Source organism: Drosophila miranda, assembly GCF_003369915.1.
Source record: "Drosophila miranda strain MSH22 chromosome Y unlocalized genomic scaffold, D.miranda_PacBio2.1 Contig_Y2_pilon, whole genome shotgun sequence".
Taxonomy (NCBI): Eukaryota; Metazoa; Arthropoda; class Insecta; order Diptera; family Drosophilidae; genus Drosophila; species Drosophila miranda.
Genome location: NW_022881614.1, coordinates 27,754,694 through 27,779,047, shown reverse-complemented (window position 1 = coordinate 27,779,047; position 24,354 = coordinate 27,754,694). Strand labels below are relative to the sequence as shown.

The 24,354-nt window shown below is 50.9% G+C and overlaps 1 protein-coding gene across 1 annotated transcript; it reads right to left on the bottom strand.

Annotated features, from left to right (window-relative positions):
- Positions 1 to 412: 412 nt before the first annotated feature.
- Positions 413 to 1,458, bottom strand: LOC108159678. The gene is made up of 3 exons (XM_017293170.2): positions 1,311 to 1,458; positions 987 to 1,247; positions 413 to 933 (listed from the first exon to the last, which is right to left on the bottom strand). Exons 1-3 carry the CDS (start codon positions 1,408 to 1,410, stop codon positions 854 to 856), a joined length of 441 nt encoding a protein of 146 aa, XP_017148659.2. The 5' UTR covers positions 1,411 to 1,458; the 3' UTR covers positions 413 to 853.
- Positions 1,459 to 24,354: the final 22,896 nt, after the last annotated feature.

Sequence of the window (24,354 nt, the reverse complement as noted above, 5' to 3'; positions counted from 1 at the left end):
AGATATGGTCATTCTCTACGATTCTGCGTTTTTGGTTTTCTCATATCTTTAAAATTGTGGATGCCACAGATTTTCGTTCTTTGTGGGGGCGGAAGTGGGCGGGGCGAAGTTTTGAAATATTTTTGTAGCAGCGACATATCACAGAAGTCTGGATCCAAAACATCGTTGCTCTAGCTCTTATAGTCTTTGAGCACTAGGCGCTAATAGGGACGGACAGACGGACAGACGGACGGACGGACAGACGGACAGACGGACGGACAGACAGGGCTCAATCGACTCGGCTATTGATGCTGATCAAGAATATATATACTTTATGGGGTCGGAAACGATTCCTTCTGGACGTTACACACATCCAATTTTACCACAAATCTAATATACCCCAATTCTCATTTTGAGTATCGGGTATAAAAAGCATGAGAGATGCCGCTACAGGTAGTTGCTTGGATGGAGGGGAGGGGAGGCTGGGCTGGGCTATGGGTACCGACCACCACCTTAGACAAAGACGAAGTCAGTCGCGCACTAAATCCCAATGGTAACGCAACCATTAATCACAACACAGGAGGCGGCGGCGACGACGGCAAGGGGAGCTTATTTCGCTCATTTGAGCCGAGTTAATAGAGGGAAAGTGGTAAGCGCCACAGAAAACACAATTGGCTTGGAAAAAGTTCCTTCCAGAAATACAAAGTACATACATATGTACATATATGTATCTCATGGGTCCATCTATGAAGTGCAGCAAGATTGCCATTTTATAAATCGATTCAAGGGAAGAGTTCAAACCAGAGTAGGGTGGTGTGGGGATAGAGGAATACTTATATTATATGTACATATAGTCCACAAAACTTCACACATATCATTCGTCATTATACCGAATCTTGTTTCGTAGATAGCCGTAGTATTCATAGATGACAAATATCGACATGGCCGTCACACCTGCAACAAAACTATCGCTAATATCAAGAGTTAGAGACCCAATGGTCGCTTACATAGCATTGCCGAAATGAAGAGTATTAATGAAAGCGCACTATCGGTCGCCATGTAGACCGACGCGGACAGACATTTCTTTTCCAAATGGAAGATCATGAACAATATAAGTTCCAGGCACCGGGAGATCAGGATCGTCAATAGCCAAAGCAGCAACGCCAATGGAATGTCCTTGATGGCTCCAATTAGTCCCAGAATCGAGCCAGCCGTCGTCACAAAATCAGACATGGCCATTGTAAGAGTAACTATGGGGTACTCCGTATCTGTGGGTATTCGAGGGACTGATCAATCTGCCGTCGCACTGTGTGGGCGGGGCCCGAACTGACCCGCCTGAACTAGGTACGAGGCGGTAAATATGGTCCCAATGATCCAGCCGATGGCAATGATTACGCAACTCACTCGCAGGCATTTCGCATTCAGAGCCATTTTCAAAAAGGAAAACTCACAAACATCTTTAAAACAGGCATCGCTGTGATATAGCGATTTGAATATACATTTAATGACATATTCCCCAACAAATTCAGACCCTTTAGACCGTATGACCCTTTAAGTAGGTATTCCGTAGGTAGGGGTACCACCTCAGAAGTGTTCATTGTATAATTGTACTTCGAACCGTTTTGGCCAGCTCATTAGCCATTCGCGGCGCAAGCCACCTAACAGTAACAAGGCATAAAACGCTAAACAAAAATACATAAATACATATCAAGTATTCCATATTCACACCACTCACGATGGTCTATCAGGTTGCATGCACGCGATTCAAATCAATTGCCACAATGACACACATACAAATTGTTATGCTGCCAACAAGCTATATATGTACTATAGACGGTAGTTACGTATGTATGGGTGTATCTGAGAATCGTCTAGTGCCTAAACCAGAACGATGACGAGCCTGTAAAGACCTTCACGGTGGCAAACAGAAACAGAAACCTAGCCAAGAACCTAGCCTAGCCAACCTAGGGCTCGTGGGAGTGGAAGTGGGAGAGTGTTTTTCTTTTAACCATTCTTTCTTCTGAATAATTACAAGGTTTCGAACTCGGATTCGGACGGATAAAATCAAATATTCAATCGACACAATGGCCCACATTTGACCTCTATTTTTGCCTCTTTGCTTTGTTGTGTTTCGGCTGCTTTACTTCTATTTGGGTTAATGTTGAAAAATTGTCGTCTTCTCATTCTCTCTCCCTCTCTCCTCCCTCCTCTCTCCACTCCAGTCTCCTCTCTCCAACTTTCATTAGGGCAAAGAAATGAAGAAAAGCGAAAAACCTTCTACTGGCCGCTCTAATCTTTTGCACTCCCAACGCGAACTTCTTCGACAAGATCATGTCCGGCACCGGCTCCGGCTCTGGGTCCGGGAGGAGTGACAGATGGAGACCCAGTGCTTGCCATTTCACTTTTTATACTCCGCAGAAGGTTAAAACGATTAGCCATTAATGTTGGCCAATCTTTTTGATGCTTTTCTTTTATAATTTGTACGCTATTAGCGGACATGTACGAGTATCATCTGTTTTTTTTTTGCCTTCTTTTCCATTTGGGACAAAGTCATTATGTTCAGTCGGAAAGATATCAGATGGGTGTATATCTAGTACTATGTGAATACTGGAGCGCCAAACGGATGCACAGAAGGAAGTTGGAGACGATCCATCCTCAGGATGGAAATTTCCCTGAAATTTCTTGTCATACAAAACACTTTCGAAGACTAATTGGATTCCAAATTCCCCCAAAACAAAACCAAACTCTGATTTACTTTCTTCATAAAAGATTCATTCACTTTCCCTTTTTCGACCTTATCAGCTACGGACGTGCAGGAAACGGTCAAGTGGAGAGACGACCTATGAATGGTGTGGCAAGAATTCATTGACCCACAGTCGATAAGACCTCGTAGATATTCCCTCAGTCATTTATCGCGAACGGACAGCATCCGGACGGGACCACACTCTTTGATAGAACAATACATTCAAGAGTGAAATGAGATCCCAACGGCATTGAACGACAGAGAGAGAGAGAATCATTTCATCGGATTTCACGCTCCGGCGGTTGATTAGACGCGTCTGATTTGAGCTGATTTGTACCTGGCTTGTACGGTTGATCGATCCGATCATTGCAACAATTAAATCCAATGAAACTTAATTTCGCAATTGAATTTCATTTTCAGCATGCTTGCAAATTGCTCAAGCGTTCGGGCTCAGGAATTCGCTGTGTTTTCAGTCCGTTTCCCCCTCTGTTCCCCTCTGTGTTCCCCACCTTGTTGCGGCTTCTGTTTTCTGATTTTTCACTAGCTTTTCATTGATTGGGATTGGCTTTTCCATGCGTATGCAAAAAGAGCTGCCCATCGACGAAAAGTTGCCAGTTAGAGATTGGATTTCAAATCCAAACGAATCAATCAATAGGTTAGGTTAGGCGAAAATCCTCTAGCTGAACCCTCCACGAGGGTGCCGGCTGGGCAATGGACACTGCATTACCCGGGACAAGGGTAATGCACTGTCGCTTGCTCTGTCCGGGGTAATGCAGTGTCTAGCTAAGGCTATGGTCCGGCGTCTTCCCGATTCAAAGTCGGGGAACCGAACCAGGGCCATGGCTAGAGGTGCCTGGCGGTCAGGCCTAAACGCTAGGGGTGGTCCCCCCGAAAAATATTAACCAGTATGGACCCTCGGGCCAAATATGGAGGCGAAGAAGGAGAAAGCACGGGTTGGGATGTCAACCCAAACGTCGGTGGGAAGCGTGACTGCTACCACCGGCGGGCACGGGGAGGAGCAATCCTCTCTGCGTGTCGCCAGCGGTCACACCTCAGACTTGGCGGGAGCAGGCCAAGTCAGTTGTAAAGCTACTGCCACAACAACAACAACAAAAACAACTCACTCCGCAGCCTGCAAGTTGAGCCGCACAGATGCCGTAGTCGACACAGACACGGATCTGGAGAGCGTGCTCTCTATGAGCAGGACGGAGGAAGAGAGCCTTCTCCGCTCACCGGAACCAGGCACCAGCTCCCTGCGTAGGGAAGGGCCGAAGCGTTCCAAGGAGGGGATGAAGGCCAAAGCACAATACAAAGCGGCCCTCAATATCAAAAGCCGGTTGCAAGGTAAAGTAGACATCTCCCAGGAGGAGAAGGTCAAGCTAGCCTGGGCCGAGCAGCGAGTAGAGGAGGGCCGACTACATTACGCCCAGATGCCACAGATGAGGGCGTCGAATGGCGAATATGCCAATAAGGTGGAGGAGATGATGGCCACCAAGAGGCAACGCTCGACTGAGAGTGCCATTAAAGACACTCCGGCGAGCAAGCGGCAACGCGGGCCCAAGAGTGCAGCCCCTCCACCGAAAGTGGCCAAGAAGCCATCGAAATCGAACGCGAAGGTCAGCGATGTGACCAAACGACATTTGATCGTGGCACTCATCGACCGGAGCGAGGAAAACGGCAAGATGTCAGCGGCACAGTGGAAGCTTGTGCACGCGCGTCTCGTCGACGCACTGTTTGCACACATGGAAGAAGACCCCGCGGCCCCTATGCCCCCGTTCGATGGTGCTGGGTGGCTAAATGGGGTTAAGATCCTAAAGTGCAACGACGATCCAACCCTAAGGTGGCTGACGCGTACGGTCTGCCAACTGGAGGCGATGTGGGAGGGGGCCAAGCTGGAGGTTGTGGACCGGGAGCTTATCCCGTCCAAGCCTAAGGCGAAGGTACTCTTCCCCATCACAATCCAGGGAGACCGAGCGCTGAAGCTCCTTCAGCGGCAAAACGCGGACGTGCCAACGACCGATTGGAGGATCCTACACATTGGTAGCCCACTACCCAACGAGGGGGCCAATGTGTGATCCTCCAAATAAACAAGGAGGCAGAGGATCTGCTGTATCCCAAGTTCGGGAAGATGGCGTGGGGCATGGGTAGCGTCTACCTGCGCCTGAAAAAGCGCCACCCTGAGGACAAGGACGCGCATACCCTGCAGGTAGGCGAGGTGGAAAAGGACTTAGGTCTCGAGTCCATCGTGGAGGCCGCCCAGGGTCTTGCGCTTGAGGACGAAGACGAGGAAGACGGTGACCTGACGTTAGTAGTCAACCCGTCGGATGCAAGTGAGCCAGCCACCCATGCTGAGTGTGCTGCAGCTAAACTTGCATAAAAGCAAGGTAGCGTCGGCGGAGCTCCTCATCGCCATGGAGCAAGGGCTCGCCGACATAGCTCTAGTCCAGGAGCCCTGGATTGCGACAGGCAATTCAGTGGCCGGACTAAAGTCCTCAAATCACAAACTGTTCTACGCAACATCGGTAAGCAGGAACAGAACCGTCGTACTCGTACGAAAGGGAATCCATGCTTACCTTATGTCTCATTACAGCACGGATGACCTGACGGTTGTGATGCTGGAAAGCGAGGAAAAGCGCCTTCTGGTGGCTTCCTGCTACATGGCTCACGACAGACCCGCACCACCCGACGAACTCAGGAGCCTGGTGACAGAAGCCGGCACCAAAAACTATCAACTCGTCATCGGGACGGATGCCAATGCCCACCAATGCCCACCCTCCTTGAAAGAGCCTCCTTCTCAGATCACAAGTACATTCAGTTTAAGTGCGACTTCAAACATTCTTCGAAGGTAATAGTCTATAGAAACCCCCGGAATACAAACTGGGAAAAGTTTAAAAAGACAGTTACTTCGAAGCTCGCGAGTCCGGGCACAATGAAATCCGCGGAGGACATAGAGAAGTCTCTAGAGACCCTATCCAACGCGTTGCTGGACGCCTACCACACATCGTGCAAACCCTCGAAGACGAAGAAGAGGTCCAAGCCACTCTGGTGGAGCCGGGATCTCTCTCTTCAAAGGGACAACCTCAAGGAATTCTTTAAGATCGCCAAACAAGCGAACGAAGGATCGTCTATGAGGAATCCTCCTCCTTGCTCCTGCTCCAACATCGAGAAAGTACCAGAAACCGCACGGCTACGGAAGCTGCTCTCTAAGCAGCCTACCATACAAAGCCAATTAAAGCTAGATGACGGACAGTGGACAGAGGGCAGTGACGAAGCCCTAACAGCACTAATGGAGGAACATTTCCCTGGTTGCACCGAGGTCGCTGATGCCAAAGAGCACCAGGACCTAGCAACCGAGGAACAACACCCCCCAACAGATTTGTTAACCACCAAGCGAATCCACTGGGCAATAGACTCCTTTGCGGGCACAAAAGCACCAGGACTTGACGGGATATTCCCAGCCATGATGCAGGTGACCAAAGAGGCGATTACCCCATGGCTCTCCGCAATATTCACAGCTTGTATAAGTACTGGCTATATCCCTATCCAATGGAGAACCTCGAGAGTTGTCTTCCTCCCAAAGGCAGGAAAGTGCAGCCATGCGAGTCCCAAGGACTATAGACCGATAAGCCTTACCTCCTTTATATTAAAAACGCTAGAAAAGCTGCTGGACTTACACATCAGAAATGAGGTAGGGGACTGATGTCAACCAACCAGCATGCCTATACTAAAGGGAAATCGGTGGAGACCGCACTACATTCGGTAGTAGCTACCATTGAGAAAGCCCTTCACAATAAAAAGTATGCACTGGGAGTATTCGTGGACATCTCCGGAGCATTCAACAACGTGGCTACGGAAGCAATAACAAATTGCCTGGTAGCAACTAATACACACCCAGCAATCAACCTGTGGATAAGGAACCTCCTAGGTTGCAGACGGGTGCAATCGGAGTGGGGCACCGCTTCCATGGTGAAAGAGGCACACAGAGGCACACCCCAGGGTGGAGTCCTGTCGCCCCTCCTGTGGAATCTGGTGGTCGACGACCTCATCAAGAGATACGAAAGGAAGGCCCCAATAATAACAGCTTATGCGGACGACATAAGCATACTTATTACGGGTGTTTGCCCATCGACCCTCAGCTCACTAATGCAACGAACACTCAGGGAGATACGCGAGTGGGCGGAAGAAGTAGGACTCAGTATCAACGCGGACAAGACGGACCTCATCCTCTTTACCAAGAGGTACAAGGTACCGATATGGACCCCCCCGAAGATCAATCAAACTAGGCTAACCCCAAAAACACAAGTCAAATACCTGGGCACAGTACTGGATAGTAAACTGGCATGGAAACCCAATGTATTGGAAAGGGTGAAGAAGGCCACCATTGCGCTTTATGCATCCAAGAAGATGCTCAGCAGCACATGGGGCCTATCTCCGGCTCTGATGCATTGGATTTACATCTCGGTGGTGCGACCAACTCTGCTGTATGGAGTCTTAGTGTGGTGGCAAGCTACTGGAAAGAAAACGTATCATAAGCTTATGGAAAGGACTCAGCGACAGGCTTTGCTCTGTATTACAGGGGCGCTGAGGTCAACCCCAACAAAAGCACTCGAAACCCTACTTGGAATCGAACCCCTAGACATCCACGCCCGTCTGACTGCAGGAAAGGCAGCACAACGCCTCATCGCTTCAGGAAATATGTCGCCACAAGAATACGGGCATAGTTCAATTGGAAGGGAAATGAACAGATCAACTGATTACATGACCCCCCAAACATGCCTCGACGTAAAAACAGCTGCATCCTTGGGACCTGAAGACTGGAAAATCGGAAGAGACCAAACGGAGCACCTCAATATATATACGGACGGCTCCAAGATGGACGGAGGAGTAGGAGCGGGCCTATACTGTACAGACCCTGAGATAAGGCTGTCATATAAGCTACCGGACCATTGTAGCATATTCCAGGCAGAGGTTTTTGCCATCAGGAAAGCAGCGGAAGTCGCTCTTCTCACTGAAAGAGCACACGATGCGGTCAACCTATTCGTCGACAGCCAAGCGGCGATAAGATCCATGCAGTCGTCCGCAGTCAGTTCCAGAAATGTCTTGGCGAGCAGGGAGGCACTAGATACCCTAAGCACGACAAAGTCAGTGCGGATCTACTGGATTCCCAGCCACCAGGGCATCGAAGGGAACGAGACGGCGGAAGGCGTCGGGCTGGCGAATACGAGAACCGAGAACGTGCCTGTCTCCCTCAGAACGCTGCAAAGCGATCTAGAAAAGCAGGCCGGATCACAAACCGAATGTAGGTGGAGGAGTACCACCGCCTGCAGAACCTCGAAAATCATGTGCAAGGAACGCAATGACAAACTCAGCCACTACGTGCTGCACCTACCACGGAAGGACTGCAGATTATTAGTGGGAATATTAACGGGCCATTGCCTGGCTGCGGCGCATGCAACAAAGCTAGGCATCACAAACAGAGACAGTTGTAGGAAATGTGACGAACCTGGGGCAACCGAAACCCTGGAACATCTCATCTGCAACTGTCCTGCTCTCTTAAGGGCAAGGAGGAAGTACCTGGGCGCCCCAGTGCTGGCATCACTGGAAGATGCCTCCAAGAGGACGCCACAGCAACTACTGGCCTATGCGAAAAATACCTCGATCCTCGAGGACTTCAAAACCCACTAAACACTGCCGCGACGGTTCATACCCCCCCCCCCCCCCTATCCGGACAACTAAGGGCCATACTGGCCTATGTGGGGCCCCCTCTGAGGGCCGTCCGGGTCAACCTAACCTAATCAATCAATAGTTTTAGATCATTTTTTAGTTGGGATTACGGGAGGATACATTTGATTCATACCCCCCCCCCCCCCCCCTATCCGGACAACTAAGGGCCATACTGGCCTATGTGGGGCCCCCTCTGAGGGCCGTCCGGGTCAACCTAACCTAATCAATCAATAGTTTTAGATCATTTTTTAGTTGGGATTACGGGAGGATACATTTGATGACTGACCCACCGCAATGGCAAATGAATTGACAATGTTCCGAGCCTCCGTCGAGGTCAGTGCACTCTGGCATTGATTTCATAGCAGGTTCCTGCGGCAGGAACCCTTCGGGAGCCGACAAAATTTGTGGATTCGCTTCGGGCTTCCGCTACTCTTGCTCATGCCCCATTGACTTTGGACTGGCTCTGGCCCGATAACCGTGAGCTGGCTCAGACTCGTTTCATTGTCGATTGGGCAGGCCTTGCGATATTCTATTTGATGGATCATCGGTTATTCGGCTGTGGATCGTGGCCCCAAGCCCCGACGAGCACCGATGATGCTCCTTCGTTCCCCATGCTCGGCTCGCTGCAATCTTTATGAGTATGTGCGGTCCAGGTCAATGACTAACAGCCATCAAAACTGTGACAAACTGGTCTTAGCCAGTGGGCTGCCTCCAGAGTTCAGCTCTGCCTACTTTCCAATGCCTGGATCAAGGACAAACCATCGATAAGCTCTTGAGTACTCAACAAACGGCTCTCGAATGGGATCGTTCCAGCCCCAAGATCATGTTTGAAGCACAATCAGAGCATATTAAGTGTGGCAAGAGTGAGTGAGGGGCCACATGATTCTTAATATTTTTTTTCGGCTGCAGAGAATATAAATTAACGCAACAATTAACAGAAACGAGTTCTTGTTTCGTGAGAGTAGAGTAAGTGAAATGAGATGGGGAATCTTGCCTCTCCGTTTTATTGAACAGCTCTTCAGCCATTTGTGCCGGACGGACCCCCGCTGAAGTGGCAAGTTCTGTTTTAAGGGGAAGGGAAGGGGAACCAAACTCAGCCAAGCGCAAGATGGAAAGAGAGAGGCAGACGGAGACAGAGAGTCGGAGTGGAGAAGTAGAAAATGTTAAATTTGTGAGCCCATCCCCCCCCTCCCATCGATGATGATGACTTTGTCGATATTTTGGAACGAAACTTGAAAGTCTTCTGGGGAGGCACCTCCGCTGAGGGACTCCCAGAACTGCCTATTAAACGAATCCAGACACTTTGAAGTACGAAACAAACGGCCGTATTTGTAGATATCTTTCCTCGCCCAGATACTCGGATTATTATTATTTTTAAGGCTTAAGGCTGAAGGCTTTTTTTGAGCGGTTCGAGTCTGGCGCTCATGACCTACATACGAATCTGGCAAAAATAGAGTGCGAAAGTGAGCAGCAGCTGGAAGAAGGAAGAGCACACTTTTCCACACTCAATCGAGGAGCCCCCATACTAGCTGTGATGCGGAGCTCATTAGCGGATGCTGACTGTGACATCTATATCGAAAATATCTATAGAATGGCTTCCAATGGATATATTGTGGGGAGAGACATCAATCGTGGGTGTCCTTCCAACAGAGTCGCATGAAATCATCATCTACTTATTCACGACAATTATTGAGGGAGCGTACGCTCCACCCACATTTTTCCGCCCATCAGCTCGCCGGCATTTTCCCACTGGAGGGACCCGGACCTACGTTATTTGAATTAAGATTTTGACTTTTCTTCGTTTTCTAGGTTTAAGCATTGACTTTTCAGTTTTAGGTTAAGGGGGGAAGGGGGAAGGGGGAAGGCCACGAAGGCTACATGGTATTAATTTTATATATTATACGGCCCGAGGGGTCTCTAAGCCCCACGTAGCTTATTATCTTCTTTAAAGGGGGGGCAAGTCGCCGACCACGGCGGACGCCACTGGCTTTTCAGAACCAAACCCAACAACAACGACGCAGTAGCAGCCAAAGAGAGAGGGGAATACACCAAGGACCGAAAACCAACGGCATCGACGCAGCAACGGCGAGGAATACACCGAGAAAGCAGAAACCCAACGACAACGACGCAGCAGCAGCAAAAGAAGGAGAGGAATACACCAAAAATCGAAATCCAACGGCACCGACAAAGCAACGGGGAGGAATACACCAAGAACCGAAACCTAACGGCACCGACACAGAAACGGGGAGGAATACACCAAGAAACAAAACCCAACAACAACAACGCAGCGGAAGCCAAAGAGAGAGAGGAATACACCAAGAGCCGAAAAGATAAGCCGCCATCGTCTACGCAGCAACGAAGCGCCGAAACGGTAAGACTACAGCAGCAACGGCAGAAGAGAAACGCGGAAAACTAAAGCGAAGTAACGACGCGCCAGCAGCGAAAAGGAGAGGCAAAAGTCACCGGCGCAGCGTAGACGCCGAACGACGGCGCCAGCCCTCTGCCGCCGCGAGAATGACGACGCTGGCCGCCCACGCTGGCGCTGGATCGGGAGAGTTCTGAGGCTGGAGAAGAAAAACGTGGATGAAAAAAGTCGATTGGGAGCAGTCGTAGGAGTCGGACGTGTTCGCGGAAAAATTCGAGTGGCTTGGAAAAGTAAAAACACGTGGCGGTCCGGATCCACGCCAACGCTATCAGTGACACGGGAAGATCCGGCATCGACGCTGCGCTTACGGGGAGAAGACCCTGCATCGATACTACACTTACGGAGAGGAGATCCTGCATCTACGCTGCACCCACGGGGAAGAGGAGGCTTTCGACGAGTACAAGCGTGGGAGTTCAGGGGTAAGCTAGTCTCTAGACGTGTATACGGGCTGCTGAGCGGTGCGATAGGTAGGGAACCAGAGAATAAAGTGAAATGTAACGAATATAACAGAAACATAGCCCGACCACCAACAATCTATACACTAGGGAACCTGGAGGCCCGGGGCTTCATCTTCTCTGCCCTTCCTCCCGCCTCTTGCCCGAGCCTGCGTGCTTCCATCCAGTAGTTCGTAGCCCGACAGGATCCTGAGGCCGCTGTCCGGCGATTGCCTAGGCGTTCTCGGTGACACCTGTCGGCGTTCTCTCCGCATGATTCCCTCCCGTAGTTTGTGACCCCGCATGGTCCCGAGGCCGCTATCCGACGATCGTCTAAGCGCCCCCGGTGACGCCTGTTGGTGTCTCGCCTGATCCCCGTAGTTCCCTGGGTCCCGAAGGAGCTGTCCGGCGATTGCCTAAGCCCTCTCGGCGATACCTGCCCTGTATGATAAAGATTTTCGCAGTAATGTTTAGCCCGATAGTGTCCCGTGAGTGCTATCCGGCGATTGCCTAAGCGCTCTCGGCGATACGCGTCGGTATTCCCGCGTCGTAGTAATTCTTAGGCCGACAGGGTCCCGTAAGTGCCGTCCGGCGATAGCCAAGGCACTCTCGGCGATACTTGCCGGTATTTCCGCATAGCAAAGTTCCCCTTTCCGCGTCGTAGTAATTATTAGGCCGACAGGGTCCCGTAAGTACCGTCCGGCGATAGCCTAGGTACTCTCGGCGATACTTGTCGGTATTTCCGCATAGCATAGTCCCCCTTTCCGCTTCGTAGTACTTAGGCCGACAGGGTCCCGTAAGCACCGTCCGGCGATAGCCTAGGTACTCTCGGCGATACTTGTCTGTATTTCCGCATAGCAAAGTCCCCCTTCCGCATCGTAGTAATTCTAAGGCCGATAGGGTCCCGTAAGTACTGTCCGGCGATAGCCTGGGTACTCTCGGCGACACCTGTCGGTATTATCGCATAGTAAAGACCTCCGTATTGATTCTGAGTTCGGTGGGGTCCTGAAGGCGCTATTCGGCGATAACCGGAGAGCTCTCGGTGAAACCAACCAGGATCGCTTCCTTACAGATGGCGCCCGAGCAGAGACTCCGGGATTCCGTTATGTTTTGGGGCGCTAAGTGGAACAGTCGATCAGAAGAAAGAGTAGCAGGGGGAATCGGGACTGTACCATGCGCAAGCACAGCCAGTCGGAATCATTAGGACAAGAATAGCTGTATATCTCTGTAAAAAAACCGCACGTACAGTCGCCCGTTATTCACGTACAGCCGAGGCTGGCTTCCCTAACCTCCCTAGCAATAGCGTCAGCACGTGGCCGCTGCGCCCACACGAGGAGGAGAGCGCCGCGGCGAGGCGGCAGAGAAAGAGAACCGAGCCGAAGCTGGGCAGAAATCGCTAGAGAGAGAGCGACACGTACGCGGCGAGCAGCGAGTCGTGAGCGGTAGAGGCCGAGCGAGCGTCGGAATCCTCCCGAAGACCAACCAGCCCGGCTATATATTTCGTACTCAGACCCAGAAGAGGATAGTCAACGCCCGGCCCTCAGCGCGGATAGTCAACGCCCGGCCCTCAGCGAGAATAGTCAACGCCCGGCCCTCAGCGAGGATAGTCAACGCCCGGCCCGCAGCGAGAAGAGTCAATGCCCGGCCCCCAGCGCGAGCAGTCAACGCCCGGTCTTCAGCTCGATCATTCAAGGCCCGGCCTACAAAACGATAGCGGAGAGTAAACGATCGGCCTTCAAAGTGATCAGTCAGCGTTCAGCCATCAACACGGGACGAGATCCAACGCTTAAATCAACGAACCCAGCACGACCAGGACCACAAGGACAATTCCAAGGACAACGATAGCAAGGACTATCGACCGGCCTAGCAAGGATCAACAGTCAGGACAATTCCAAGGACAACGATAGCAAGGACTATCGACCAGGACCCCAAGCAGCAAGGACGCCAAGGACGCCTCCACTGGACAACCGTGTTAACCGTACATACGCCGTGCTTCCGTGACTAGCCCCAAGGACTCCGGTATTCAGTGCGTGACCTAAAAAAAGATTCTACCGGAGGCTCAATACGTGATACTACCGTCGGAAACGAGAAAGACCTCGAAGTGCCAGTTCGACCACCGTGCTTCGACATGGGGGTACAGTGGATTTCGTATCGGCGCAAGGACGAATTGCAGGCCATCGCCGCCGAATTCGGCCTCGGTGAAACCGGGACAGTGGACGAACTGCGCAGCCGCGCGGTGAGCATCCGACTGGGATCGAAAAACGGATCAAAGAGCTCGGAATGGTCTTCGACAGCGCGCCCAGCCCGAGAAGCCCGAGGAACACGTCCCCGTCGCCGGGACCGAGTCAGCGAGAGCGGAAGGAAGGGATATGTGCGGAGCAGCCTCTATCTATCATAATTCCCGAGTTCCCGCGCGCAGCTCACGGCGACTCTGGCCGGCTTGAAACCACGACTGACCGGCGACATGGTGACAATCACCACCAGCACCGCTTCCCCGAGGAAGCCGGAACATCGCGACCCGAAAGGGAAGAAATTTCCTTCGCCGCCCTGGCCGATAAGCTGCGCAATTGGGGTCTGAAGTTCGACGGGCACTCGGATGCGCTGGCTTTCATCGAACGGTTGGAAGAAAGGGTCGACTCATATGGCGGAAGCCCAGCACAACAGCCGCGAGCCATCTCCGGGCTACTAACTGGCAAGGCAGAAGGATGGTTAAGGACGTTCCAGATGCAAGGCAAGCCATGGACCGAGTTCCGGAAGGAGTTCTTGGAGTTGTTCCTACCCCCGCGATACTTTCAGCGCTTGGAATATACGATCCGCTCCCGTCGCCAACGACCCCGAGAAGCCTTTCAGGACTACTTGATCGACCTCCGACTCATGATGCAACGAGCTCAGTATACTCCAGACAGGGAGCTGGACAGGATCTACGAGAACCTTCGGCCGGAATACCAACTGTTCACCCTAGACATGAGTTCAAAACGTTGCGAGAACTGACCCAATTGATAGTAGCGTACGAGACAACGCGGGACCGCGAACAAACCCACCCAGCTAACGACCGCCCAAATACGAAAGCCAGAACGCCATCATACCAAGGACCCGGATCATCCACCCCACAGCATGCTCCTCCAGACGACACCGGGCCCTCCCGGAGCGCCGAGACGGCAAGCCGCGTAGTGACCCAGGATGGAGACCGGCCGGTGAACACACGCCGGGCCTGCCGTAATTGCTTGGAAGAAGGTCATTTCAGCAGTTCATGCAGTAATCGGCGAGTGCTATTCTGTTGGCAGTGTGGCCGCCGGACGATCGACTGCTGTAGGCTATCCGAGTCGGGAAACGGGCCGAGTCTCCGCTCGTCATGGATCCGATCGGAGACATACCTCCAGGGCCCCCAGGAGTAACTCATCCCTTAAGTTTGGAAGGAGGCAGGATCGCCGCGCTAGTAACCATCGAAGGAGTACCGCTCACAGCTACCCTCGACACGGGAGCAACGCGGTCGTTCGTCAGTCAACGCATCGCTCATGAAGTAAGTACCGGAGGGAACGCACGGAATATAAGGACTACCGTCCGCCTGGCGGACGGTACAGCAAAGGAGGTGACGCAAGCAGTTTCGGTCAAGGTACGTCTGGATCAACAGGAAACGCGGGTGATTCTATTAATCCTACCCATGGTAGTGGATGACATCATACTGGGGCTCGATTTCCTTTGCGGCGTCCAGGCCATAATACAATGCGGACGAGCGTACTTGCAGTTGACCCAGCGGGCGATCCGGGAAACCAACCCGATCCCCACATCATCCTCGACTCGGCCCCGCATGGTTACTTTTAGTGACGAAAGTCCCGCGACTGCATCCGCTGCTCCTACCCACTCGACCAATCCAGCAGCGACCCACCGGACGAAGCCGACGCACCCGAACCTCGACCACGCCAGACCCAGCAATGTACCAGTGACAACGCACCGGAATCTCGAACCCGCCAGACCCAGCAATGTACCAGTGACAACGCACCGGAATCTCGAACCCGCCAGACCCAGCCGGAATACAAGGACAACGCATCGAAGCCTCGACCACGCGAGACCCGGCAATGGACCCACGACAACGCATCAGGATCTCGAACACGCCAGACCCAGCAACGCCACCCGAACCCAACCCACGATTCGATACGACCGCGCCAGAACCATCAACGAAGATTCGACGGAGACGACTGCGACACCGCTGGACACACCCAGGGCCAGTCCGTCTGCCTCGAAAACCACCCAGAGTATGCCTACCAAGACAACGGAGCTAAGCCACGACCACGCCAGAACCAGCAGTAACCTCAGGACAACGTTTCTAAGTTTCGACCACGCCAGACTCAGCAGCAATACAAGGACAACGCATCGAAGCCTCGACCACGCCAGACCCAGCAGCAATACAAGGACAACGCATCTAAGCCCCGACCGAGACGGACCCGGCGGCGCTAAAAATATAACACGATCGACGCGAGCCAAATCAGAAATGCCCAGCAGTGCGGCTCAATCAGAGCGAACGACCCCACGGGAAACCAGCATCTCTCTACACCACGACCCGCTACGCCTGGAAGACCACGGCCCCGAAGGACATGAGCGGGTCAAGGTAGACCAACTCGCACCTCCCCCCCCAACGAATTATCAACTCGCCCCGTTAGCCGATGCCGCGGCCGGTCGACAACGCAACCCTTTTCGAAGATCAGACTCGACTAACCCAGTTACCGTGAACCTCGACTACAGGTTCATCAAGGCAAACGATGGAAAACTGCGAGTTTAGCCGTGGTCGCAAGTGGAACCTGGCCGGTCAAGGTCGGGCAGCCACCCCTCTAGCAGTACACGACGAGGACGAATCCGGGGACGGTGCTGGACGACACTACTCCGACGTATCCCACGCAAGCGATGCAGGGGAAGGAGTAGGTCCCTCATGAGCCTGGGCTTCGCGCCCCAGGCGAACCAGCAGTGGGCACCAGCCAACCCATCGGTGTCAGATGACTACCCCCACAACGTCCCGATGAGTGAGTAGTTGACTTCGACTCCGAAGAGAGCCTCCCGCTGAAGTATGGTGAGATGGCCGACCTGCTGCAGATCCTCCGACTCCGGTAGCTGCGGTGCAGGAATACCCGGAATGGGCAGAGGCTCCCCCCGAATGGCGGACCAACGCGCCAGGTCGGCGGTTGCCCCGGGACCTCATATCCAACATCACCGTATTCTTACGCGATCGCGCCTACCGATTGGCAGTCCGGCGACTGGAGGTCCATGACGGCACTTGCTTTCGCATCAAAATTACCCGCAGCCGGGCCGTCACCGTCACTCTTCGGCACCCCCCGCGTACGCTCCACCCACATTTTTCCGCCCATCAGCTCGCCGGCATTTTCCCACTGGAGGGACCCGGACCTACGTTATTTGAATTAAGATTTTGACTTTTCTTCGTTTTCTAGGTTTAAGCATTGACTTTTCAGTTTTAGGTTAAGGGGGGAAGGGGGAAGGGGGAAGGCCACGAAGGCTACATGGTATTAATTTTATATATTATACGGCCCGAGGGGTCTCTAAGCCCCACGTAGCTTATTATCTTCTTTAAAGGGGGGCAAGTCGCGATCACGGCGGACGCCACTGGCTTTTCAGAACCAAACCCAACAACAACGACGCAGTAGCAGCCAAAGAGAGAGGGGAATACACCAAGGACCGAAAACCAACGGCATCGACGCAGCAACGGCGAGGAATACACCGAGAAAGCAGAAACCCAACGACAACGACGCAGCAGCAGCAAAAGAGGGAGAGGAATACACCAAAAATCGAAATCCAACGGCACCGACACAGCAACGGGGAGGAATACACCAAGAACCGAAACCTAACGGCATCGACACAGAAACGGGGAGGAATACACCAAGAAACAAAACCCAACAACAACAACGCAGCGGAAGCCAAAGAGAGAGAGGAATACACCAAGAGCCGAAAAGATAAGCTGCCAGCGTCGACGCAGCAACGAAGCGCCGAAACGGTAAGCCCACAGCAGCAACGGCAGAAGAGAAACGCGGAAAACTAAAGCGAAGTAACGACGTGTTCGCGGAAAAATTCGAGTGGCTTGGAAAAGTAAAAACACGTGGCGGCCCGGATCCACGCCAACGCTATCAGTGACACGGGGAAGATCCGGCATCGACGCTTACGGGGCGAAGACGCTGCATCGATACTACACTTACGGAGAGGAGATCCTGCATCTACGCTGCACCCACGGGGAAGAGGAGGCTTTCGACGAGTACAAGCGTGGGAGTTCAGGGGTAAGCTAGTCTCTAGACGTGTATACGGGCTGCTGAGCGGTGCGATAGGTAGGGAACCAAGAGAGAATAAAGTGAAATGTAACGAATATAACAGAAACATAGCCCGACCACCAACAATCTATACACTAGGGAACCTGGAGGCCCCGGGCTTCATCTTCTCTGCCCTTCCTCCCGCCTCTTGCCCGAGCCTGCGTGCTTCCATCCAGTAGTTCGTAGCCCGACAGGATCCTGAGGCCGCTGTCCGGCGATTGCCTAGGCGTTCTCGGTGACACCTGTCGGCGTTCCCTCCGCATGATTCCCTCCCGTAGTTTGTGACCCCGCAGGGTCCCGAGGCCGCTATCCGACGATCGTCTAAGCGCCCCCGGTGACGCCTGTTGGTGTCTCGCCTTATCCCCGTAGTTCCCTGGGTCCCGAAGGGGCTGTCCGGCGATTGCCTAAGCCCTCTCGGCGATACCTGCCCTGTATGATAAAGATTTTCGCAGTAATGTTTAGCCCGATAGTGTCCCGTGAGTGCTATCCGGCGATTGCCTAAGCGCTCTCGGCGATACGCGTCGGTATTCCCGCGTCGTAGTAATTCTTAGGCCGACAGGGTCCCGTAAGTGCCGTCCGGCGATAGCCTAGGCACTCTCGGCGATACTTGCCGGTATTTCCGCATAGCAAAGCTCCCCTTTCCGCGTCGTAGTAATTATTAGGCCGACAGGGTCCCGTAAGTACCGTCTGGCGATAGCCTAGGTACTCTCGGCGATACTTGTCGGTATTCCCGCATAGCAAAGTTCCCCTTTCCGCGTCGTAGTAATTCTTAGGCCGACAGGGTCCGTAAGCACCGTCCGGCGATAGCCTAGGTACTCTCGGCGATACTTGTCGGTATTTCCGCATAGCAAAGTCCCCCTTTCCGCGTCATAGTAATTCTTAGGCCTACAGGGTCCCGTAAGTACCGTCCGGCGATAGCCTAGGTACTCTCGGCGATACTTGTCGGTATTCCCGCATAGCAAAGTTCCCCTTTCCGCGTCGTAGTAATTTTTAGGCCGACAGGGTCCCGTAAGTGACGTCCGGCGATAGCCTAGGCACTCTCGGCGATACTTGCCGGTATTTCCGCATAGCAAAGTTCCCCTTTCCGCGTCGTAGTAATTCTTAGGCCGACAGGGTCCCGTAAGTACCGTCCGGCGATAGCCTAGGTACTCTCGGCGATACTTGTCGGTATTCCCGCATAGCATAGTCCCCCTTTCCGCTTCGTAGTAACTCTCAGGCCGGCGGGGTCCCGTAAGTACTGTCCGGCGATAGCCTAGGTACTCTCGGCGACACCTGTCGGTATTATCGCATAGTAAAGACCTCCGTATTGATTCTGAGTTCGGTGGGGTCCTGAAGGCGCTATTCGGCAATAACCGGAGTGCTCTCGGTGAAACCAACGGCCCCGTCCCACGCTACGATCGCTCCCGTCCGCGGGACTGCTGCCCCGTCCCACATCGTCGGTACGAAATACGGAGTGCCGGCAAATTATAAATATTACTGTAATTTCGACCCTGGAGTAGACTGAGATATGTACCCCAGCCCAGGATCGCTTCCTTACAAATGAAATACGAAATTCAATTAAGTTTTATGGATACAGATGGGAGATAAAAAACGAATTTTAGTGCATAAAATTAATAACAAGAGCCGCCGAAACCCGTTCAGAATCCAAGTTCGGATCGAGCTCCGGAGCTCCGGAGCTCCGAGTCGCGTCTGTTAATTTATTCATGAACTCATCACTCGCCGCATTGTTCGATTTAAGAAAACAAACTTTTACTTTCCATCATTGTTTTGGAGCCATTGTGAGTGCTCTCGAAGAGATCTTCTCCCCCTGCAATTAATCTTCGGATAGCCCAATCTTCGGCCCTACGACCGTGTGTGGGAAGGTGAAAGTTTTCCGTCCGTTCTAAGCCACTGGGCCTGGGGCCTTTCCGATCCTCATTTGCATAAACATCTCCACCTGCAGTGGGCAGCCGTTGCACACTCGATGCCTGGAAGTGCGTAGAAATCAGATCAACATTCAGATCAACAGCATCCAGACGGGACCACACCCTTTGATAGAACAATACATTCAAGAGTGAAATGAGATCCCATCGGCATTGAACGACAGAGAGAGAGAGAGAATCATTTCATCGGATTTCACGCTCCGGCGGCTCTGATTAGACGCCTGGCTTGTACGGTTGCTCGATCCGATCATTGCAACAATTAAATCCAATGAAACTTAATTTCGCAATTGAATTTCATTTTCAGCATGCTTGCAAATTGCTCAAGCGTTCGGGCTCAGGAATTCGCTGTGTTTTCAGTCCGTTTCCCCCTCTGTTCCCCACTGTGTTCCCCACCTTGTTGCGGCTTCTGTTTTCTGATTTTTCACTAGCTTTTCATTGATTGGGATTGGCTTTTCCATGCGTATGCAAAAAGAGCTGCCCATCGACGAAAAGTTGCCAGTTAGAGATTGGATTTCAAATCCAAACGAATCAATCAATAGTTTTAGATCATTTTTTAGTTGGGATTACGGGAGGATACATTTGATGACTGACCCACCGCAATGGCAAATGAATTGACAATGTTCCGAGCCTCCGTCGAGGTCAGTGCACTCTGGCATTGATTTCATAACAGGTTCCTGCGGCAGGAACCCTTCGGGAGCCGACAAAATTTGTGGATTCGCTTCGGGCTTCCGCTACTCTTGCTCATGCCCCATTGACTTTGGACTGGCTCTGGCCCGATAACCGTGAGCCGGCTCAGACTCGTTTCATTGTCGATTGGGCAGGCCTTGCGATATTCTATTTGATGGCTCATCGGTTATTCGGCTGTGGATCGTGGCCCCAAGCCCCGACGAGCACCGATGATGCTCCTTCGTTCCCCATGCTCAGGTGAATGACTAACGGCCATCAAAACTGTGACTAACTGGTATTAGCCAGTGGGTTGCCTCCAGAGTTCAGCTCTGCCTATTTTCCAATGCCGGGATCAAGGAAAAACCATCGATAAGCTCTTGAGTACTCAACAAACGGCTCTCGAATGGGATCGTTCCAGCCCCAAGATCATGTTTGAAGCACAATCAGAGCATATTAAGTGTGGCAAGAGTGAGTGAGGGGCCACATGATTCTTAATATTTTTTTTTCGGCTGCAGAGAATAAAAATTAACGCAACAATTAACAGAAACGAGTTCTTGTTTCGTGAGAGTAGAGTAAGTGAAATGAGATGGGGAATCTTGCCTCTCCGTTTTATTGAACAGCTCTTCAGCCATTTGTGCCGGACGGACCCCCGCTGAAGTGTCAAGTTCTGTTTTAAGGGGAAGGGAAGGGGACCCAAACTCTGCCAAGCGCAAGATGGAAAGAGAGAGGCAGACGGAGACAGAGAGACGGAGTGGAGAAGTAGAAAATGTTAATTTTGTGGGCCCATCCCCCCCCTCCCAACGATGATGATGACTTTGTCCATATTTTGCAACGAAACTTGAAAGTCTTCTGGGAGGCACCTCCGCTGAGGGACTCCCAGAACTGCCTATTAAACGAATCCAGACACTTTGAAGTACGAAACAAACGGCCAGATACTCGGATTATTATTATTTTTAAGGCTTAAGGCTGAAGGCTTTTGTGAGCGGTTCGAGTCTGGCTCTCATGTTGTGGTCGTGTGGTTTTCCACAGTTTTTCAGTTTTACTTTTCCAGCTGGCGACGGGACGGACTGTCTTGGCATTGGAGTGTCGCTTTACCCCACACTGAAGTCCCTCACAGTCTCCCCCACAACATTGCGAGTGCGAGTGCGGGTATGTGACAAATACCCTAAATACATTTGACCGCCGGACGGGAGTTCAGTAACCCAGCGTCTGAACTGACCTACATACGAATCTGGAAAAAATAGAGTGCGAAAGTGAGCAGCAGCTGGAAGAAGGAAGAGCACACTTTTCCACACTCAATCGAGGAGCCCTCGTACTAGCTGTGATGCGGAGCTCATTAGCGGATGCTGACTGTGACATCTATATCGAAAATATCTATAGAATGGCTTCCAATGGATATATTGTGGGGAGAGACATCAATCGTGGGTGTCCTTCCAACAGAGTCGCATGAAATCATCATCTACTTATTCACGACAATTATTTTCATAGCTTTTTCCTTTCGTTTGGGGCTAAGGGGGAAGTGTTCGTTGATTATTTCTTTCCTTAATGTTTGGAATATTCCCATTTCCGTCGTTTTGCATTCCTTGGCATCGTCCCCAGTCTGGAATTCGACTCACTTGCGTTCTCGTTTCTAGGTTTTTTTTTTTGGCTCAAATTGGGAGAAAACAAAGCAAAACTGAACCGAAATGAAATACGAAATTCAATTAAGTTTTATGGATCCAGATGGGAGATACAAAACGAATTTGAGTGCATAAAATTAATAACAAGAGCAGCCGAAACCCGTTCAGAATCCAAGTTCGGATCGAGCTCCGGAGCTTCCGAAAACAAACTTTTACTTTCCATCATTGTTTTGGAGCCATTGTGAGTGCTCTCGAAGAGATCTTCTCCCCCTGCAATTAATCTTCGGATAGCCCACTGGCTAGATGGGCACTAAAACTGCAGCATTTTAATTTTGAAATAGAACACAGAAAAGGAAGCTTGAACATAGTCCCAGATGCCCTTTCTCGACTACCGACTGAAGAGATAAGCGAAATAGAAGTGGTGTTGCCTGAAGTCGACCTACAATCGCCTCACTTCTGGTCCAATAGCTATACCAAGTTAAAAGATACAATTACAGAGAATCAAAGCCGTTTGCCAGACTTGAAAATTGTAGATCGTTACATTTACAGGCGAACTCAGTTTTACCAAGGAGACTCAGTGTCAGAGTCAAACTGCTGGAAACTTTGGGTACCATCAGAATTGACACAGTCTGTATTGTATAATGCACACGCGCCTCCTCATAGTTCTCATGGTGGCATCGGAAAAACGTTGGAAAAGCTTCGTCGAAATCTTTTTTGGCCAAATATGATAAAAGACGTCAAAGAATTTATTGCGAGATGTGAAGTTTGCAAACAAGTGAAAGCCCCAAACATAACTCTCAAGCCTCCAATGGGAAATCCTGTAGTCTCTGAGCGACCATTCCAACGGCTCTATATGGATTTCATAGGACCTTACCCTCGATCAAAGCAGGGAAATATAGGAGTATTTGTTGTTTTGGACCACCTAACAAAGTTTCATTTTTTGAAGCCGTTGAAGAAATTCACTGCAGACTTTATTATAGAATTCTTAAAAACAAATATATTCCATGTATTCGGTATACCTGAAGTTATAGTAACTGATAACGGAAGCCAGTTCAAGTCGAATATATTTCAGGCATTCATGCAGAAGTATGGGATAAAGCATATGTTTACTGCAATTTACAGTCCACAGGCTAATGCCTCAGAGCGCCTTAATAGATCAATTATATCTGGTATCAGGGCTTATCTAGGGAAAGACCAACGGCTATGGGACGATAAGCTCGGTGAGATATCCTTCGCCTTGAGATCTTCACATCATGCCGCAATAGGATTTTCACCATATTTTGCGTTGTTTGGTAATCATATGATAACGCACGCAGACAACTATGAATTGCTGAGGAGGATAGAAATGCTTAAAGAGGGCGAGAATATTTTGACTACAGACAAACTGCAAATTGTTAGAAACAAGATCATGGAAAACATCAGTAAGGCATATCAAACCAATAAGAGAACGTACGATTTGCGCACAAGATACGTTACGTTCGAACTCGTCGAACACGTCTATAGACGAAACTTTGACCAAAGTAACAAGATCAAGGCATTTAATGCAAAATTAGCTCCTAAATTCTTGAAGGCAACTGTAGTTCGAAAGTTTGGTAACCACTGTTATGAATTAGAAGAAGATGGTCAACAGATAGGAAAGTTCCATGCCAAAGACCTACAAAAGTGCGTAACTTAAAAGATGACCGTTTTCCAGCTTATTTTGAACAAGTAGAACAGCTTAAAAATAACCTGTGGTGTGACGGCCCATATTTGGATGGACTTATTTGTGTGCACAGAGCTGTAACTTATCTGCATGCAAGGGAATAAACGGGAATAAAGCGAAAGCTTTTGACGGGAGAGCGAGCTTTGGGTTATCTTGGTGGGTTATCTAGCCCTTGTGCTTTAGAATGGGATGAAGAAACAAAATCAAAGCTCAAGCGCTGGATCATTCGATCCATGGAACTAAATTGTGGAAGGTCAGTTTGGTGGTACGGCGAGATAAAAGAAAAGAAAAGAATAAAAGGTTATACACGTGTCTGAAAAAAAAAGAAAAATTGAAATCAATAAATCGTCGAAAGTAGGGTGCACATGCCAAGCTGCCCCAAAAATTAAGATCAGTGTGCCGAAAAGCCGAAAGATCAGTGATTCTCCAAAGATAAACCCGGTTTCAAGCCCCAAACGGTAATTACATAACCCCCCGCTTTGACATGTGTGTTCGGAGCAGAACCCAGCCGATTAGCTGCTTGCCAAATAGCACCTAATTCTTGGCCCTCAGCCGCTTATTTTGTTTGTTACTTATGTCTATGTCACTCATTTGTTTGTTAAAGCTTTGCGCTTGCTTGCCCTGCTAAACGCTCTCTGCCAGCTCGCTCTTCGCTATCTCCGCTTTGCGTCTGCCTACCGACGTCGGCCGAGCGAAGCTGCGCTTAGCGATCGGAGCGGCAATGTAAAGGGCAGGCAAGCCACACTTGCAATTTGGATGTCACGCATTAAAGAACATATCGTAAATTTTTTTCTGCGCCGAGTTTTGTTTAATTCGAAATAATTAGTCGGCCGAT

Coding starts and splice junctions, on each gene's coding strand:
- LOC108159678 (XM_017293170.2), bottom strand. CDS start 1,410: ATGGCTCTGAATGCGAAATGCCTGCGAGTGAGTTGCGTAATCATTGCC. Junction 1,248..1,310: donor CTCGTACCTAGTTCAGGCGG/GTCAGTTCGGGC, acceptor GAATACCCACAG/ATACGGAGTACCCCATAGTT. Junction 934..986: donor CTTCATTTCGGCAATGCTAT/GTAAGCGACCAT, acceptor GTTTTGTTGCAG/GTGTGACGGCCATGTCGATA.